The sequence below is a fragment of the Pollicipes pollicipes genome, unplaced genomic scaffold (genome assembly GCF_011947565.3).
Source record: "Pollicipes pollicipes isolate AB1234 unplaced genomic scaffold, Ppol_2.1 Scaffold_7262;HRSCAF=8765_pilon_pilon_pilon, whole genome shotgun sequence".
Lineage (NCBI taxonomy): Eukaryota > Metazoa > Arthropoda > Thecostraca > Pollicipedomorpha > Pollicipedidae > Pollicipes > Pollicipes pollicipes.
Window position 1 is genome coordinate 11806386 of NW_023597055.1, and position 20209 is coordinate 11826594.

At 51.9% G+C, this 20209-nt stretch overlaps 1 protein-coding gene across 1 annotated transcript in view; it reads right to left on the minus strand.

Annotated features, from left to right (window-relative positions):
* The window catches only part of LOC119113370 (sodium-independent sulfate anion transporter), a 125575-nt gene extending 106930 nt beyond the window's left edge, over positions 1-18645 (minus strand). Inside the window, exons 1-2 of the mRNA XM_037237685.1 lie at positions 18462-18645; positions 134-233 (exon numbers count right to left, since the gene is read on the minus strand). Of these exons, the coding sequence (XP_037093580.1) occupies positions 134-179 (46 nt within the window). The 5' untranslated portion in view covers positions 180-233; positions 18462-18645. The remainder of the gene's footprint in view (positions 1-133; positions 234-18461) is intronic.
* Between the last annotated feature and the right edge of the window lie 1564 nt (positions 18646-20209).

Below are 20209 nucleotides of genomic sequence, written 5' to 3' on the forward strand. Positions count from 1 at the left end.
CAAAGGCGTGTTCAAGCTGTGGCCCTCTGCGCAGCGGCAGCACTGGTCCTGCAGACGGAACGCCTGCCCGTGGCTGGCTCGGATGGGGGGGGGGGGGGGCAACGAAGCACTGCCGCCGGCGGGAAGGACGTACCGTTCTGACGTACGGGCCTGTACCGGGGCTCTCCCCTCCTCTGCATCAGGCGGGCCTAGCAGCCGGTCATCCCGCCTCGGTCGCAGCCGGCGAGGTGGGTCTGTCGGCCAGGTCACGGGTCACACGGCAGCCGACACATAAACACACGCACATACACAAGGGCGCCTCCACGCGGTGTTCGGGGCGGGCTGTAGCTCTGAATAAGCGCCACTCTGCGGGCGACACATCGCGGGGTGACCTGCACGGACTACGGCACAAACACCACTCCTGTGGACTCAGACCGTGCACAGAAACCACTCCTGTGGACTCAGACCATGCACAGAAACCACTCCTGTGGACTCAGACCATGCACAGAAACCACTCCTGTGGACTCCGATCATGCACAGACACCACTCCTGTGGACTCCGATCATGCACAGACACCACCCCTGTGGACTCCGACTGTGCACAGAAACCACCCCTGTGGACCCAGACCGTGCAGGACACGGCAACCGCGACAGCTCAGCGCACGGACCTGCAGACACCAGCTCAGAGGGTACAGCCACCCCGCTACACCCGACCGGAGCACACCACAGCAGAGCACGGCCTCTGAAGACCCGTGACCCGCGCCGCGCCGGGGGGTAGCCGGCGCTACGCCACGCCGGCCCCATGAACCGGCGCCCTGGGCCAGGCGGACGTGAGCAGGACGGACGGAAACACTGTTGGGTCACCGCTCGGAGCACTCGGGAGGATGCCGCTCCCTTGGCATCAGCAAGAAAGGCCCTGCACTGTGGGTTTCGACGCTTTCCAGAGCTATTATGCTGACTCTACCTTCAGTATTCCAGGGAAGGATATTATAATGGAAATATTGATCATATTTCCAGTACTCGACGTCTGAAGCTATACTGATAATCACATAAGCACAGCTTAAAACACCAGAATCATATTGACAATGCATATATTGACACTGGCCATTATTAAGACATGCTATGCACATATTGACACAGATTGTGACATTTGGTCATATTGCCAAAATGTCTTCGTTTAACCAGTACCTCCTGAGGCAATCAGGCCGATAACTGTTGTGATGAGGTCGATAACTGGGAACCATGAACTCAGAACGACACCAATTGCTCAGCTCATTGCGTCACGGCATCACGAAGTGATCGCCGTGCATCACGTGACTCGCATTGACACCCAAGGTCCGGTGATGCAATGCAAAAATAACACCGAAATTCCGCCGAGAGGTATTTGGACGTACCAAAAATAACTAATGTGAAACAGAGCACGCGCTGTAATTTTACTTATCACAAGAACATTTCGTAGAAAACTTCCAAAAAAGACACTAGATTCCAAAGATGCTAGATTTTAGCCAGGTCATGACTTACAGCGTAACAACATCAAAGCGAATCAATCAAGTTTATGAAAAACATGCCTGCAAGTGCATATCATTCAATTTACTGGCAGACAAAATTAGGCGTCTAAGAAGCACGCAGCTGACACACCGGCAATCTTAAGGGTCACTAAATATGAACGATGAGATCAGCCACGTTCGCCAAGTTATTTTCACATAAAGATGCAGGTACCAGGGCGCAATGGACACCTTTCGGGATAGGCCATTGGCGTCCCAAAACCCGTAAACATGTCTCAATAGCATGTGATAACAGCATGGCAGAAACACACACAGCGCTTCACGGCGTGATGCTCAGCATTGCCTCTGGAAAGGCGTAAAAATTTCCAAACATGCCTTGCCAGCCTCGTTCTCCATCCAGCATACAACAATACAGAGGTGTGGATATGGAAACAAAGCGGTGCGAAGAAGACCGGCAGTACAGTTTCCAAGCTGCGTACATTTACAAAAACCATAATCACAAGTTGACAAACAAGACACACGCGCAAACACGGAATCCATTATTCAGTTTTCAAGACAGTCATTTCGCAATGTCATGAAATTGAAAAATGCATCAATTTCATTCTTTTTAAGCTCAGCAGATCGTCACGCGCATTTGCAAAGAAATCAACGCCGTGAGAAGTGTAACACACCGGCAATCCAGCGGCGCTGGGTTCGAATCCCACGGAAGGCGCACAAAATGTGGTCCTAAGGGTTCTCAAATGTCAGCTGACATTTTTGGCCATTTCTTGGTAATCAACGTCCGTAGGAGAGACCACAAATTTTCAGAAAATTGAGACTCAGCCACTGCCCCCTCTACTTCGCGCGCCTCTGCTAGCACTTCACATAATCTACTTAAGTCGACATGGACTCTTATCCAGTCACGGACAACAGGTACCCGCGGTATCAAAACAACATTGACCTAAGCGCGCCTGCCTCGGCAAATATTCTTTGACCTGATGATGGTTTTAATGTATACAATAGTATTCAAGCTCAGCCGTGCTGAACAGACCATGGCGAAAAAGTTCACCACTTGATATCTTACGGCACGATCAGTCGCAACAGCTACAGACGTGCACGACTGTCCGGTGGGATGGTCCCAGCTTCCAAATAAGAAAACAGAGCAGATTTCCGTCCCCACACGATGTAGGCATAATAGCCCTTGAAGGTGAGCCTTAGAGAACCCGGGCCCCTGGACCTTTTGACCAGGCGCCTTGCAGATATTGCAGCTGCAACTGCAACTTGGGATCAGCCCCATGCCCTCGGACAACCAGCAACCTGAAAACCCGACGAAGAGACCAATTATTCTGTGGTTTTGTACGTAGTGCATCTTTGCAATTGAAGACATGCTCGGGTGCAAAGTCTCGCAATATTTGTTAGCGGGTAAAGCCAGGAAAATGGCTAAGGCATCCTCTAAAACAAAACGTTTCCGCCAGATCTGACCCGCTTCCCCATAAGGTTGGTGAGGATGGGATTGCGGTGGGGAGGGGGCTGGGGGCAGGGCTCGCTGAATAGGAAGTCCCGTTATGACTTGCTCCATTCCGTTTATCCATCAGACATACAACGAAAAAAAGGCATGCAAACTCAGCCCATTGCTAATAAGCACAGCATTGTAAAACAGTGCACAGGGTGAACTGATGGCAAATTATCGTTTGAGCAAGTCGACGCATGGAAATTCATCTCTATGAGCACCAAATCCAGAACTTGCTCCCGAACGTCGAGGAAACACCTCTTATGTATCACTTTAAGTCCAGTAACAACGACAAAAAAACTTTACAAAGCAACCACAAAAAAACATCAACAGCGGGCAAGACGGCACTTAAAAAAAAAATCCGCAGAGTAGAGCAGACGCAGCCTCAGCTGGAGGCCGGCAATCGACGCCTAATCACGGCCATGCGTTGCGGCGGCGGGCGACGCTATGCTACGCTATGCTATGCTATGCTATGCTATGCTATGCGACGGCGGCGGGCGGCCGGCGGAGCCGGACACGGAAATGAGCAATCTGGGAACGTCTGGCAATGAACAGCCGCCATTCGCCAGGACCTCCAGGACAAGGGGAGCCGTCAGAGCTGTTTGGGCCAATCGCGCGGCGGGGGTGCGTCGAATGAAGGCCATGTCCGGGTCCTCGGCAGGGGCGGAGCCAGCCGCAACAACGGGGCGGCTTTACCGCACGCCTGAGTCGTGGTGTTGATGGCTTGTCTGAAACGCGGTTTTGGAGCTTGGTTTTCAGCAATGCTATTTGCTCTTTGCCACCGCCATATCGTAAATATCGTGCAGGTTAACCACGGAGTCAGACATCAATCATGACAATCCGGCGAGCAGTAATTGTTCCATAAAGCCACAAATGAGGAAGTCCGTGCAGGATGGGGACTGGCGGGAGCGGGGGGGAGGGGGGGAGGGGGAGACCAGGAGCGGATCCAGGGAAACGCGGGCCGAGAAGATCATGTAGACCCATAGGAGATAAAAAAACATCAATAAAGGATCGAGGTCCCCCCAGGCCCCCGTGCACGGATAAAAAGACACCGGAAAAGCAAATAAAATCATCTGAAGCTCGGCAAAATCAAATTTCAATGCTAAACGTTCTTCTTTCTTTGCTGAGACGTCTAGCCGAGACGTTTATCCGTCTCATCGTTGCGGTGTCATTGTTATACTGAGGAGCACCAATACAATAGCTTACTCGCCAGACATGCCTCCCGTTTGTTTGCAAACAATTTGGGGTCAATAACCTGCGTGGATCGCTATAGTATCCGACGACATGCTCAGTAGATCTCGTTGTTTATGCCTCACGACAAAAACGAGCCCGTAGCCCGCGTTGCCGGACCCCACTGCGTGCAAAATTCTTTGGGATTGTAGGATGCTGTACCGCACAGTCTCGCCAAGCCAGGCCATAGTGACGTCACGGGCGCGACATATTGGGTCAAGAAAGGACGCTGTTTTACACATATTATTACACCAGCGTCAACGACTGACCCGATGTGGCAATTATTTGACCCGTGGCCTCTGAACTGCAGGCGCCCTCGTGCTTCTCGGGCACTCTGAACTGTGTCACGTACTCGTTATCATCGCCGGATTGTATCAGGAGGCGTTACTGAAATCGACGTGTACTTGAGGTCGGTCTCTCTAACAAGCGATCTCCTTTAGTGGAGATTATACCCTGCTGAGCAGCATAGCGGGGACGTGAACGCGTTGGTCCTCGTGTCGGACCTGTCCGCGCCGTCCACGCACGGCGGGAGGCGCCACGCTCTCATGCTGGCGCGTTATCGGTGTTTGCTCGTTTTATCGACCACTTACCCGACTGGTGGCCACAGAAGCGCTGTCTGACGTTTACCCACATTGCCAGGCTGTGTCAGTGCTTCAGCCAAAGGCCGTGACAACTGTGATGCATGGGCAGACTGCCGATCGCTGGCCGCCTCCACTGCACGGCACGGCGGTGCGGTGAGGCAAGGCGTTAAGGCGGGCGAATGGCAATTTGAACCGCCGTCCTGATCGATGGTATGACACTTACTCGTCACAAGGGAAAGCTAGTCGATGCCAACGTGCAAACACGAACATGACGGACGAACACGGCGGTCCGAGTAATCATTACACTCAGCATGCGGCGCCAGTCCCTCAAATGTAGCCGGCACAGAGGAGGACAATGATGAGGCCGCTGCGGACTTGCTAATGGCAAAAGTGCCGATAGGCCAGTCCCATCCTCTGACGGTGATGCAAGTGAGGCCAGACAACACGTGTTGGCTCACCAGCGACTTACATGGTAAGTGAAACAGCCCTTTTCAACGGCCATGCCATTGATGAATAGAGAGAGTCGATGAGGTGAATAGATTAGTCTGTACGTCCGCGCCGCACTAACAAAAAATGCGTCCGCTCTCCCGTTCGCTTTATCTATTTTGCCGCAAGTGTGTGAGCCATTCAGCTGACGTCGCCGGCACGTCTCGCCAGCGCAGGGGCGTAGCTACGCAACATCCGTTGGAGGAGGACCACCCCGGAATGATTGAACGTGTTGAGTACTCAAATAGTCATTGCCGGATCCGGGCCAAATCATGGTTCTTTTTTACGATCAGAGACAAGCAGTGACCAGTAGCAGCTGAAGTCAGTGCGTCAGAAGTATCAACATGAAAAATATGAACGAAACCGTGCAACAGGTATTACCAGGACCAGTATGCATCGATCGTCAGGATCGTTATGATCATCGATCAGGAGCAGGATCGTGAATCAGGATTTAGAACATCGAGTGATTATTGGCTTTGGTATCGTCATTGACAGAGTCCGCAAATATTGGGAACATCTGTCTTTAACACACCTTAGCTTTTTTAATGCTAATCTTTACTTAGCATTGTTCCCTCGTGACCATAACTGCTTCCTCGAAACGTCGATTTGCTGGTGACATCTCAATATTTTATTGATGCGTCTGACCTGACCCCCCCGCTATTTTTAAAGTTAATTATTTTTGACATAAAACTTAATGCTATTCGCTATGCTATGCTTTGGCGATACGACCTGCACCGAATCGGGCCGTACTGCTCGGTAGTCTGAGCTTATTTTGTGTGTGGAGCCTCCATCAGCCGCACATGGTGCTAAACACCTATACCACGAGCCTCGCTCACATCAGCGATGTCGTTACAGGACTGCTAGGCTGTCGCTCCTGTTCCGAGCACCATTGTTCCACTGATGCGCATCTGTGTGTGATAGCGCTTATCAATTAGACGCATAGTTACTGTTGATGGCTCCTTTTCTCCGGGTTACCTGTATTAGCTGTTTTCCCGGCATTTGCATCCGTTTAAACATTCAGCTCACCCATATACTGATCTGAAAATAGCGCGGGAGCATGCCCTTGTCCGAAACTTCATGCACGTGTCCTCGTGCTCGATATCGATCTTTTCTGACGTCTGTGATGTCGTCTCACTGAAGACACAAAACGACACAGCACACAAATGGCACGCTTCACATGTTCTGGCGCGACTGTCGTTCTGATGTCATCATTATTACGCCGATTACCTTCTTTTTTACTCGCCTCTCTCCGGTTCGTCTCCCCGCCTACAAGTCTAAAAATGCAATACATATTTGAAGCGAACTTGACTAATATCGCAACAAATATAAAGGCACGCCCGCACGCACGCACGCGCGCCCGCACACACACACACCACACACACACACACACACACACACACCACACACACACACACACACACACACACACACATCACACCACACACACACACACCACACAACACACACACACACACACACACACACACACACACACACACACACACACACACACACCACACACACATACCACACACACACACACACACACACACACACCACACACACACACACACACACACACACACACACACACACACACACACACCACACACACACACACACACCACACACACACACACACACACACAGCACACACACACACACACACACACCACACACACACCACACACACACACACACACACACACACACACACACACACACACACACACACACACACACACACACACCACACACACACACACACACACACACACACACCACACACACACACACACACACACAACCACACACCACACACACACACACACACACACACCACGCACGCACGCACGCACGCACGCACGCACGCACGCACGCACGCACGCACGCACGCACGCACGCACGCACAAAGGGGGGAGACAGAGTGATATATGTGTATGTAAATATACATATATATAAATAATAATAATAATAAAAAATATATATATATATATATACATATATAAAGATAGATAGATATCGCGTACCATGGAGATGAGACACGCATTTGAACCGGTGTGCTCACGGTCAGACTTAAGTGATAAGAACTATGCAAGGAGTTTTGTGATGGAAACTGAAAATAATTCAAGTGATAGGAACTCCCTACAAACATGCACGACAAATAGACACGAACACATGAGAAAGGCAATCAATATGCGAAGGCCATATCGTCATAGTATAAGAGTATAGTGGGCTATTTGGGGCATCACCGATCCGCATAGAAATACGACGAACTACGGCTCTCGAAACAAGAACCCCTGCTCGGCATAACGCCGGTCCATACCGTGCGACGAGCAACGGCCCTCGAAGCAAGGGCCCTCTGCTCGGCATAACACCGGTCCATACCGTGCGACGAGCAACGGCCCTCGAAACAAGGGCCCCTGCTCGGCATAACGCTAGTCCATACTGTGTGACGAGCTACAGCTCTCGAAACAAGAACCTCCTGCTCAGGATAACGCCGGCTCATACCGTATAACTCAAAGCGCTTTGCAGCCACGCTCGGGCGGGAGACTTAACTTGCACATTGATTTCCGGCGTTACGCAACCGTTCTATTCTTGTCACTTGATGCGCACGTACTCTAGGCATGTAGCTTTATATTCCAGCATATCACTTAACGGGACCTTGCCATGTTATGGTGAAAGGTCAACTGTTCCAATAGATGGCATCAGGGTGGGGGGAGGGGGAGGGGAGGGAGGAGGGAGGGGGGGGGGCGTACATCTGCGGAGAATCAATGGCCCGATTCTGACCGTAAACGTGTTGGTAATGTCATGTTTGTTTTAATCGCATGGAAACTGTGCGCCGGCTTTTATTCACTCTTCCACGTGCAGTTCTAAGAAAAGGTTCCAAGCTGACCCACCATCCGCCGCAGTTCCATTTCACGCGCAAGAACGAGAACACGAGAAGCAGGGGCAGTTTCGGCAATTCCGCTAATTTCATCCCAATACGACACCGCAGCGTGTCGCGTGAGGACCGTCTCGTCGTCCCGCGCGCCACACGAGTGACGCACGATACGCCGGCGCCACACGAGTGACACACGGGGCGCTGGCGCCTCGCTGACGCGCCCAGTAGCATGCATTGCCTACAATGGCTTTTGTGCGGCACTGGGACACGACCCTGCTCTCAGCTCCGCCCCACGATCCCCATGCTGAGCAGCGGGTAACGCAAACGTACCGCGCCAACCAAACAGCAGGGGGACTGACCGCGCTTCTCGAAATTCTGCTGGCAGCAGTCAATTGTACCATCGAGGCTGACACATCCGCAGCCTGACATTCGTATCCGCCTCAGTGTACGTCTGACGTCGGGCGAGAGAGAGAGAGAGAGAGAGAGAGAGAGAGAGAGAGAGAGAGAGAGAGAGAGAGAGAGAGAGAGAGAGAGAGAGAGAGACAGAGACAGAGACAGAGACAGAGACAGAGAACAAGAGACGAGACAGAGACAGAGACAGAGACAGAGACAGAGACAGAGACAGAGACAGACGAGACAGAGACAGAGACGAGACAGAGACAGAGACAACAAGACAGAGACAGAGACAGAGACAGAGACAGAGACAGAGACAGAGACAAGACAGAGACAGAGACAGAGACAAGACAGAGACAGAGACAGAGACAGAGACAGAGCGAGACAGGACAGACAGAGACAGAGACAGAGACAGAGACAGAGACAGAGACAGAGACAGAGACAGAGACAGAGACAGAGACAGAGACAGAGACAGAGACAGAGACAAGACAGAGACAGAGACAGAGACAGAGACAGAGACAGACAGAGACAGAGACAGAGACAGAGACAGAACAGAGACAGAGACAGAGACAGAGACAGAGACAGAGCAGAGACAGAGACAGAGACAGAGACAGAGACAGAGACAGAGACAGAACAGAGACAGAGACAGAGACAGAGACAGAGACAGAGACAGAGACAGAGACAGAGACAGAGACAAGACAGAGACAGAGACAGAGACAGACAGAGACAGAGACAAGACAGAGACAGAGACAGAGACAGACGAGACAGAGACAGAGACAGAGACAGAGACAGAGACAGAGACAGAGACAAGACAGAGACAGAGACAGAGACAGAGACAGATACAGACAGAGACAGAGACAGAGACAGAGACAGAACAGAGACAGAGACAAGACAGAGACAGAGACAGAGACGAGACAGACAGAGACAGAGACAGAGCAGAGACAGAGACAGAGACAGAGACAGAGACAGAGACAGAGACAGAGACAGAGACAGAGAGACAGAGACAGAGACAGAGACAGAGACGAGACAGAGACAGAGACAGAGACAGAGACAGAGACAGAGACAGAGACAGAGACAGAGACAGAGACAGAGACAGAGACAGAGACAGAGAACAGAGAAGAGACAGAGACAGGCCAGAGACAGAGACAGGACAGAGGACAGAGCAGAGACCGAGACAGAGAGAGAACAAGACAGAGACAAGACAGAGACAGAGAGAGAGAGAGAGAGAGAGAGAGAGAGAGAGAGGAGAGAGAGATGAGAGAGAGAGAGAGAGAGAGAGAGAGAGAGAAGAGAGAGAGAGAGAGAGAGAGAGAGAGAGAGAGAGAGAGAGAGAGAGAGAGAGAGAGAGAGAGAGAGAGAGAGAGAGAGACGGTCGAACCCTTGCCAGGCCTCTCACCGCGAGGTGAGGCCCCCGAGTTTGTTTTGCAGGTTAATGCAGCACTACCTATCGGGCCAATCGTCAACTCTGGAATGTGACCCTGGCCAACAGTGCTGGAGCCAGCCCGATATCGATGGCTCCTGGATGCATTGCATTTGCCTCGCTGCGAATCACCATAGGCATGGCATGAAATGGTTGGGGAATGAGCCCACCTTGCCCACCTGACAGGCCCCGGTACCTGAGAAGGGCGAAGTTTCTTCGACCCCCCCCCCCCCCCCCCCTCCCATGCACCACGCCACCAAATGTTTTCTGCCCAACAAGCCTTTTCGCCATGGGAAAATCTGGTCTCTCGCCCAAATGAATTCGGTGAGATTTAATTCTTGGTACATGTTTAGTTATCATGGCTCTGGTTAAAAAAATCAGCCCATAAAATATATGAAAACGAAGTGCACCAACTAAATGGAACGGTTCATCGCCCTCTACGCGTAGAATGACTTGTCGTTTCTATCCCTTGAGTTTAAAAACGTCCTTGACTGAGAACCGACTGGCCTTCTCTATAAAGCTACACAAGCCCGAGCAATAAATATTTCATTCGCATTGTAATTCAGCGCAGCACTCCCAGCAACTGGCACCAGAAGCGTGCGTACCTTACCACGTTCCACAAGGACGGCAAGCCCCGCATATTTACAAAGTGATCTGTCTGTATCAGCCGCCCGTTAACGGAACGGCAGCGGTAGGCGACATTCCGGGTCCCGAGCCGTTAAGGGTCCAGGGCCGTGGGGTACATCCATGGGCACCACACGCCGACGGGGCCTCTCAGGGCTGCCCTCTCCATCCAGGCCAGTTGTGTTGAAGAGCACTTCCAGTGTCGCTGTGGCGCTGATACATGCGCGGCGCAGTGAACGTCATTTAAGCTAAAGATTTGCGGCATTTTGATATTCGAATCCCAGGGAGGAGTTCGGATTCGGATTCGAATTAAGAATTCGAATCACAATAATACGTGATAAAGGGGAGGTTGGACGACTGTGTCCGATATAGAACCGACAACTACGTGTTGCATTTAGTTCATCCCAATGAAGTGTCAATCTGAGTAATATTGGATACTTTCACTGCATGCTTCGGTACACGACCGTTTCAGGTTTCATTGCGGTTTTAAGGATACGACTCATGATTTTCAGAGTTCGAGTCGCCGTTTTTAGGACTCGACGATGCGCAAGACTCGAATCTTTTCGTACCTTACGAATCCCGGAAATCCAAATCCTTGGCTTTGGTCGTCGTCGTCGAAAATGTTCTCAGACCAGAGCCTGGAGACACTCGAATATATGTGCAACAGAACGCCGGTCACAAATTCAGACAGCTGAAACCGCCTGCAGCTTGTGCAGGTCTCAACCTACCATTCAGTTTCCTGCCTTGTTTGCTAGCGCTGACTAGCCCATGATCAGTAAAACCGCTGATATTTCTTAGAGTTTGCGGGCCTCGACGTGCTATTCAGTTTTTTGCCTTGCTTGTCAGCGCTGACTAGCCCATGTTCAACCAAAGCCTGCACTGCGATACATGCCACAGCTGAGAAGCGAAGGCATCTTTGAATAAGCACGCAAATGCCGACCCAAAGGGCACTGCAATGGTTCATTTCTTACCGGAAGTGTCCACATTACACATTGATCACTGATCGCTGATGGCGTACGGCACGATTTAGCGCCCTCGCGCTGTCGATGACACTAGGTCAAACGGTGACCGATGAACGCCCGACGCGACCTTGAGCTCCAGCGTGCAATGTCCCGACCTGAACCAGGGAATCGCAACACATCTGTTGAGTCGAGCCACGACACGATACATGTTTCAAGAGCACTTTTTCGAAGAAATCGCTTGTCTGCTCATGAACAACCGAGGCGAACAGTGAGCATTTGACGAATATCGGATGGAGATGTATGACCGGCTTCCAATAGAGTGGCTGGGGCGTAACTTGTCCCCTGGATGAGACGTGACCTGTCCCGTGGATGGGACGTGACCTGTCCCCTGGCTGGGCGTAACCTGTCCCCTAGATGGGACGCAACCTGTCCCCTGGCTGGATCGTGAACCTGTCTCCTGGCTAAAGCGTAACCCGTCTCACCAGGGGACCCGTCCCGGCTGGGGGTGTGACCCGTCCCGGCTGGCGGTCACCGAAGGTCGAGGGGAGCGGCGACAGGGGGGAGGGCGGACCGGACCCGCCGCTGGTACGGGTCCCGACCCGCCGGACGGGTCCGGTGACCCCGCCCCCACACTCGTAGTGTCCGCCGACAGACGTCAACACAGCGTAAACGTGCTGGCGACAGCGTGTCGGATGGCAATCGTCAAGTCCAGCGGTCATTCGGAGAAGCTGTAGTGGCCGATACCCGCACCCATCTCGACTTGAATGGTCACGGACCATATGCGTCATCATTCCCAATGCGCGAGAGTTTCGGGCGTCACGAATCCCAGTCACGCTGATGCTCGCGACATGCTTGACGGAATTATTCAACGGCATCGTATGTGATGATTTCCATAGGGGAGTTATCGGTCGTATGCCGTCAATGCACTGGAACAATTCATGCGTCATACAACGGCGCCATTGGCGTCATCTTCACGAGCATCTCGCTTGGATTTTTTCGTAACCGTCAGATGAATATTTGTGACGTCTTTCCCGCACTTTAAATTGCTTGAAAAGACGTGCGCAGTGTCGCCTCCTACGCTTTTAGATAGCACGCGCTACGCAAAAACCTGATCTGAAGTTGCAAGAAAGAGTTTGCATACGCATGCAAATTTTGCCGCACCCGCAGTTTCTGACGGCAGTACTCGTATCACAATGCTTACCAAAATGATTGCACCAGCCTTTCGGCCCACCAACATTTCCGGCATTCGGCAGTGTGGGGGGGGGGGGGGGGGGGAACACTCCCGGCTGTCGGCGCAGCAAGGGGAACGATTAGCTGCCGACGATCAAGGACGCTTAGGACTGCTGACACAGCCGCGGACAGCGCTGGCGGCACCACTGGTGGTGGTTGTGACGCGCCCGAACACCACGCGGACAACTCCCACCTGCGGACGCGCCAGAGAGGACAATCACAGGGCGGGCGGGCCGGGGGACGTTCGCAGCTGCCAGTGCAGAAGGACGCGCTCGCGGCTACCGACGCCACCAAGGGGTGATGCTCGCCGCCAGCAAAACACCGCGGCGGGGACACCTGCCAATGTACGCGCAGCAGGGAAGACAGCCACTGCTGCAGGCGCCGCAGCGGAGTACAGCCACGACCCCTGGCAACGCAGGACTCCCACGGTTGGCGCCGCAGCGGGACGGGAGTGAGCACGAATGCCCGGGAGGCGCGGAACACCAGCGGCTATCGAAGCAGGCCCAATACGCTAGGAGTTGGCCGCACGGCAGAATGCTAAAGGCCATCCAAAATCACGTCGGCAAGGACTGGGTCTTACTAAATCCGCGAACAGCAGAGGCACTGTTGCGCCCCAAACCACGATGCTGTTAAGTTCGTGGGGCGTGCCACCGTAACGTCCAAAAGGCTAAAGCTGGCATGCATGCGAAGAGCTGCCCCGTGTCGAGCATGCTCACCACCGCGGTCGCCAGGCGCGTCGGGGTCCCGTCCGAAACGGCCGGCGGGGAAAGCTCACTGACGCCACGGGCGCACGAGCTCCCAGACTGCGGACGCGAACATCGGACAGGTGGTGAGCCGCGCCGGCACGTACACGGCACAGGTGGCGAGCAAGCGTCGTGACCGGCGCCGCGGACGGGGTCGACGTGAGAGGCGGCGCCGCAAGCCGCCGGTCAGCGCACGCCGAGCAAGGCGGCCGGAGCCGGCACACCAGCCGATGTCGGTTCACGGACCGAGGCGTTGCCAGTGAGCCAGACACTGTCCGTCCAGCGAGCCAGACAACACCGGTGCAGCAAAGCAAGCGCAGCCGGTTAGCTGGGCAGAGCCCGCGCGTGCCTGTATCGCGTGCGCCGCTTCGTCGGCACGTCGGCGGCGGCGGGGCGTTTCGTTGCGTGCGCAGTAGGATCTCGTCGTGTGGAGGGTGTCGGCCGCGGACGTGGCGGGGTGAGTCACGCGACCGGCCGCGGTCCGGGGCGGCACGCACAGCACGACGCCGCCGGGCGAGATTGGTGGTCAGGCGGATGAATGATCGCGCCGACGACGACTACGCATGGCGTGGATTGCGTGCCAGCAGCGTCTCCACGAAGAACGGCACTATGTCGCGTGTTGAATTCCATGCGCTGGTGGATATGGCAAGTATGCTACTTGAGTGGGCGGTTGAAAGGGGTTCCACAGCTGTATGTTTACGAATAGCTTGGCAGGAAAACCGAGTCAAATGCCCTTTCCTGAGTTGCACCTGTTCGCTCCGTTCCGAGGTGCGCACAAGCTTTCATCACAAATGTTGTTATTAGCCCGGTATGCAATGCGTCGGGAAATGTGTAGTGGTAAAGAGCCACACGCACGCTTAGTGAGAAGACGCGAAGTATAGGCCCGAAACATGGTCTTTTTCCGAGATAACGATCGATTACGCTGACTAATGACAGGACAAAACATCGCAACGTTCTAGATCTTCTGAGACATCGCCTGTAAAGTATGCCTCATCAATCGGACACTCCTGCCATTTGGAAGAAATGCCGCGTCACGATTCAACCGAACCCATCAGGACGGGGACGGACCATCTGCGCAACGCTTGATATCTGAGCCGTATCTGACATAACCGTGTTGAAGTAACCCAAAGAACGTTAATGTGAGATAATATGAGCTAAAGACAGACATAACGTGCAGTATCGGCAACGAATAACATGGAACACCAAATCGTCTCTCGGGCCGGATCACATCCATGGGAGAGACTCGAGGGAGCTGGCGGCTCTCCCACGCGTACCGCCAGGCGCCCTGTTTAAGAACTTCGCAGACGGAGGGTTGCCCCCACGACTGGAAATTGCCCACATATCTCCCCGCCCGGCGAAGCGGAGACAGGCGGCAGGCACCTGCCCACTAGCACATGATCTGTGGCGGCTCGGTCAATGCCGGCTACACGGTGACGGGAGCCTGACGCGAGACAAACTTTGTAAAGCGTGCACGAGTCGGATCGGTTGAGCGGGCACCGTCTGTCGGCTCAGGTTTTTGCCCGCGCAGTGGCGCCAGAGCGCCAAGCAGCTTCCATTGACGTTGGATGATTTGAAATCGCTCTTCAGTAGCAGAATCCAGGAAGATTTTGAGCAATCGTGTTTTCAAAACAACTGACCCAGTTCAACGCTGGCGTCTTCTCGGAAAGCTGAAACTTGTGCTTTTAATATTTCGTGAGGCTAACACACAAAAAGCTACACAGATAAGATGATTGCAGTCTGTTGATGGAATGGACTGAACATCCCGGAAATCCTCCGGCCGACAAAACGCAAAAGGCTGCGTCTGCTGGCGAGGAGCGATACTCCCGAACGACCAATCCCTGCCCTAACATAGACAGACTAGCCGACATCTTATGATCCCCATGGTTCCCTGGCAGGCCGCGCCCAACTCGGTGACCTCGGAACATCGGTGTTTCCCCGCGCGGCCGTCAGGTGGCGGGCTGGTACGTCGTCACTGAGGTAGGTGGCACGCCTGACTTGCGCGGCGTGACAAGCCACTATGATCGGCCAGCTGTCGATTCCGGTATTGATCTCCGGGACTCCGGGTGTTGGTTTTTATGGCAGGAGCCTCAGAGAGGTTGCAGTCGGCTCGGTTCCGCACTCTTCGCACTGCCCATGTCACAGTCTGGGGATGAGGCATCCTGGTGGGGCCGCAGAACGGTCCCGCAGGGGCGCGTATCGAACCTTGTTAGCAAATCACAAATGCGCTTATGGGAACGGTATCCGACGCAGTTTTTTTCTTGATATCCCTCCGAAGAGTCTTTGCATATGCTTTCCGACCACTCAGGCCCACCATTTTCGAGGCGATGAGCCATTTATTCAGGCTATGAAAAGCTGAGAGCTACAAGACCAGGCAGCCTCCTCCGCCGTTGTAGTCGGGTTACCGCCAATGACAGACAACGTCGTAAAGCGCGATCTTATTTTATTCCGGTGTGGTTCATGCTCATTTGGCGCTTGTCTTCTTAGACCGCTCTGGCATGTGCGGCAATATTTGTTACCGCTTCGGTAGGGCGGAGGCTGAGTCCCCCCCGCCACGCCCCTGTTTGGCATGGTTTCGGGTCATTTGTTGAAATTGTGACAGGTGTACGTTTGCGGGTGTTTGAGGTCATTTTTCAATGGCACTAGAAAGAGGATGTATTCTGACCGTTCTTGTCTTCAAGCGGCATGGTCCAACAAAACCTCGGGGATCCTTAAAAATTGTGCCTACAATAAAAGTTTTATTTTTCTTGTTCTGGAACGACAAGAAAATCACATCAACAAGCTGCCTTGTTGATGGGGCTGCAGCCTGGATCTGTTGAAATTAAACCCAACAGATCCAGAATGCCTGAAATTTGGACACTCTTGTGCTTTGTGTCGCTCTGTGTGCTCTGAGCTCAGATTCTGCCACAACAGATGCGTCGCCAGCGGACACTCGCCTCCCGGCAAGCCCGCGTCAAGACCCAAACCAGCAATTTTGCAATTTTCTGCATATTCAGCCCAATTATCAGCTAGCAATTTTGCAATTTTCTGCACATTCAGCCCAATTACCAGCTAGCAATTTTGCAATTTTCTGCATATTCAGCCCAAGTATCAGCTAACAGTGCAGCCACATTGCATTAAGAACTGCCATGGCAACATATCACTTCAGCCACTCTAGTTCAGCTGAATCAAAGGGCATGCTGACAGGGGATCTGTCATTGATTTTATAAACAGTTCTGCAGCATCATGCCTGTTAGGCCATTGGGTTGTCTTGTGTTGTCACATCTAGGCAGTGAGACACTGGACCTCCCAATGGTGAATTCTATCTCCAGTGCACAGCGCACAAACTAACATTACACCTGGTGTAAGTTTTTTGCACAAAGTGCACCCCGGAACCAAATTTGCCATCAAGGAGTATAATTCACACAAATGCCTACCATTTTTGGATATGATATCATTGTAGCCTAATGGACATTGCACAACAATAAATTTGCCTATCCAAGGGTGTGACACCCTGTATGGTGGGGGGAAAGGATGGGGAGGGTCAAAGTTCAAACTTTGAGAAGAAGAAAGGAAAATCTGCAGAAAAAATCATTTATGGGCAAAATCTTGGACATAAACTTTAACATTCTTCCTGCTCAGTATCCCCTCACACATTTTGCAAACTATACCTGTTTCTAGCTGACAGTGGCCCCAATGATTAGGCCATTCAGTTTATCTCAGCAAGCATAACTCACGAAATCAATTGTATATATTAGTTTTTATTTTAAAGCCTTGTGGGCATTCTTAGACCATGAACCTCAGTACAAATACATGATAAAAATTTGTGATCTTCATGGAGCCTGTGGATATCCTGTTTTAGTAAATGTGTCAGCAACCATCCTATGTCATACCAAAAAGTGGGGGCGGGGGGGAGATGAGAGTCACCAGTAAGTCCTGGGCCATAACTCAGCAAAAATGAATCATCCCTCTGATGGCATGGCCTCCTGTCAATGAGCACCTAGTTGGAAAGACATGGTGTGTTAGTGAACTGTCTGACCTTCATCTGGCAATAGCATAGATAAAATAATGGACACTGTAGATTATTAATAAATTTAGCCTTGTAGACCTCACTCTGTGCAAGTAAATAATGCTCCTTTACCTAACAGAGCCAGAGAGCAATAAAAAAACACAAATTTGGAAAGTCAGACATGCAGGGTTCAGTTACTCATAGTGTAATTCAGGCCCCTTATTTATTAATTTGGGCCCCAGTTATTCAGGCCCCTTCCTGCCAGGGTAAGGGGCCAGTGGTGTCATGTAAACTCAGCAGCCAGGTGTGCTGTAAAGCAGCAATAACATGTCTATGGCCGGTATATTTGACAATGTGAATACTGTGTACACTTGCTGGCAGAGATAGCCAAAACAACTCCATGATAATTATTGTATAATAAAGCACTTAAGTATAAAAAATCAGCCCTATTCCCATGTAACACCTAAAGGTCACTGTGACCCCAATACCCACCCAAAACCCACACATACCAATGCAGAGGTTTTTGTTTACACTAGTCATGTCAGCAGCACTGTCATGTAATCACACCCATTTGGTAAGTCCTGACACCATGTCCACACTTAACCCTTGACTTGAAAACAATACCACCTCAGCAATCAATCAAAATTAGTTGGCGCACCTCTCCAACTCAACTAGCCCTATTTTTTTTAAGAAACATGGTGCATGTCATCATGTTCCTTTTTGGAGAACCAGCAATGGCCCAACTGGGAGGGCAATGTCCCCTGGCCATGGTGCCATGGAATTCCATATGCAGCAGGCACTGCATAGATTAGTTCTGGTTCAAATATTTTGTGTTTTTTAATTTAGTTACAGATTAATATACCTGTTCATAGTTTTTTTCTTTTGTGCATATAAGTCATACCCCTTCAGCAGAAATGGTGTCATGCTACAACTGTGCCCCCATATCCTTACCTGGACCAATCGGCTGTTGAACGTTCGTAGAAGCCGGGCAAACAGAAGCCGGGGATTTATGCGCTATAATTTTGTATTTTGTAGCCAGCAATATCACAGAAACCTCAAGGGATACGTGTTGTATCCCCAATAACTGATAAATAAAAAATCGCCCAAACAATCTTGCCGAAACGGACCTGGGACGGGGGGGGCGTAACGGCCAGCTCGGGCTCGCTACGCTATGTTTTGTCTGTATCGCGCCGTTTCTGAACCTAATTATAAAGGAAAAAATATGCCATTTTCAAAAAGTCGTATGCTGCCATATTGCCATCCCCGCTTTCAAGAAATTCAGAATGAGCACCAAAAACTATCCCTTCACGACAGCTATCCATAAAAAAGCAGACCGGTTTGATCTTGGTCTAATTGCTCAGTCCGATTGATCCTAGGTCCATGACATGTGCTATAATTTTAAATGCAATTGTCAAATTGTCATAGCAACTATCCCATAGATGTGCGTCTTCGTCAGACACGCCATTGTCGCATCAGATTGAACGATTCCGTAAAATTGCTTTCGTCACGCCAGGCACGACCTGATTTTGACCTGCTATGGTAAGTGACCTTTCAAGGTTTATCTTTTTTCGTATACCAAGTGATCTGCTGTTCAACTGTCTACAGCTATCGCAGTTTGGCACGGTCGCGCCTCACCGTTCGGAAAATGTGGGGAAGGATCAAATTGGCCCGACCCCCTCCCCATCCGAGTGCGTGTTAATGGGCCCGGGTTGATAACGTGTCTCTTGAAAATAAAGATTAGGATGTCCCGCGATGAAGGTTTTTTGTGCTGCCTCTCACTCAAGGATCAGATCCAGGACATCATCACGGTGAAAGGCACAATATATAGTTATGCCCCTGGAATTTGTTGCCCTTGAGAACACAGGTTTGGAACCTTTTGAAATGTCCTCTGGAATTTGATGCTTCTTGAAAATAAAGTTATGGTGCCACGAAATTAAGGGTTTGGTGCTCTTTTGCCGATTAGGCAAATCCAGGATTTCGACAAGGGACACGACACGGACATCGCGGTTCCCTTGGATTTGGACGACCCGAAAATGACGATTTCGGGCTCTTTGTGTTGCCCCTAAAATTTACTGGTCAGTGAAAATGAAGGTCATGTGGTTCCGAAATGAAGGTTTTGGTGCACCTTCCCCATGATATTTTGGTGCCTCTGCGGGGCACCAAAGCCTCATTGGGCCCAAGCAGTGGCGCGGGTAGGGGCATATGGGACACTGCCCCCTGCCCATTTGGTTCCGAGGGGCCCTTGAAGCCTTCGGGACCTAGGATCAAGGGCCCCGTTTGGGAACCAGAAGGGCCCGAAAGGCCGGTCGGACCCCGCATTCAAGGTCAAACGGGATGCCCTGCGCTCTGTCAGGTGCCCCCTGAATCGATGACGTACATTCCTGCATAACACCACCATAACACCACCATAACATAACACACAGACGGCTCCGTGTTGACATGGGCATGAAGGCCCATTTCCCAAGAAAAGACAAAGCCAGAGACAGCGGCTTACACCGGTCGGCGCCGAACTGTCTGTCAGGGCCCTGCAGTGCCGAACAGGGAACCCTGCGTTGGCAGGGGCCCCGATTCCGCCAAAGTCTCGAAGAGGCCCGAAGAGCCTGGAGAGCCCACCGGGACCGACGATTAAGGGCCCGGTTGAAGGGCCTAAGGGCACGAAGGGCTGGTGAGCGGAGTCTTATTCAGGGGTCCGGCCTGCG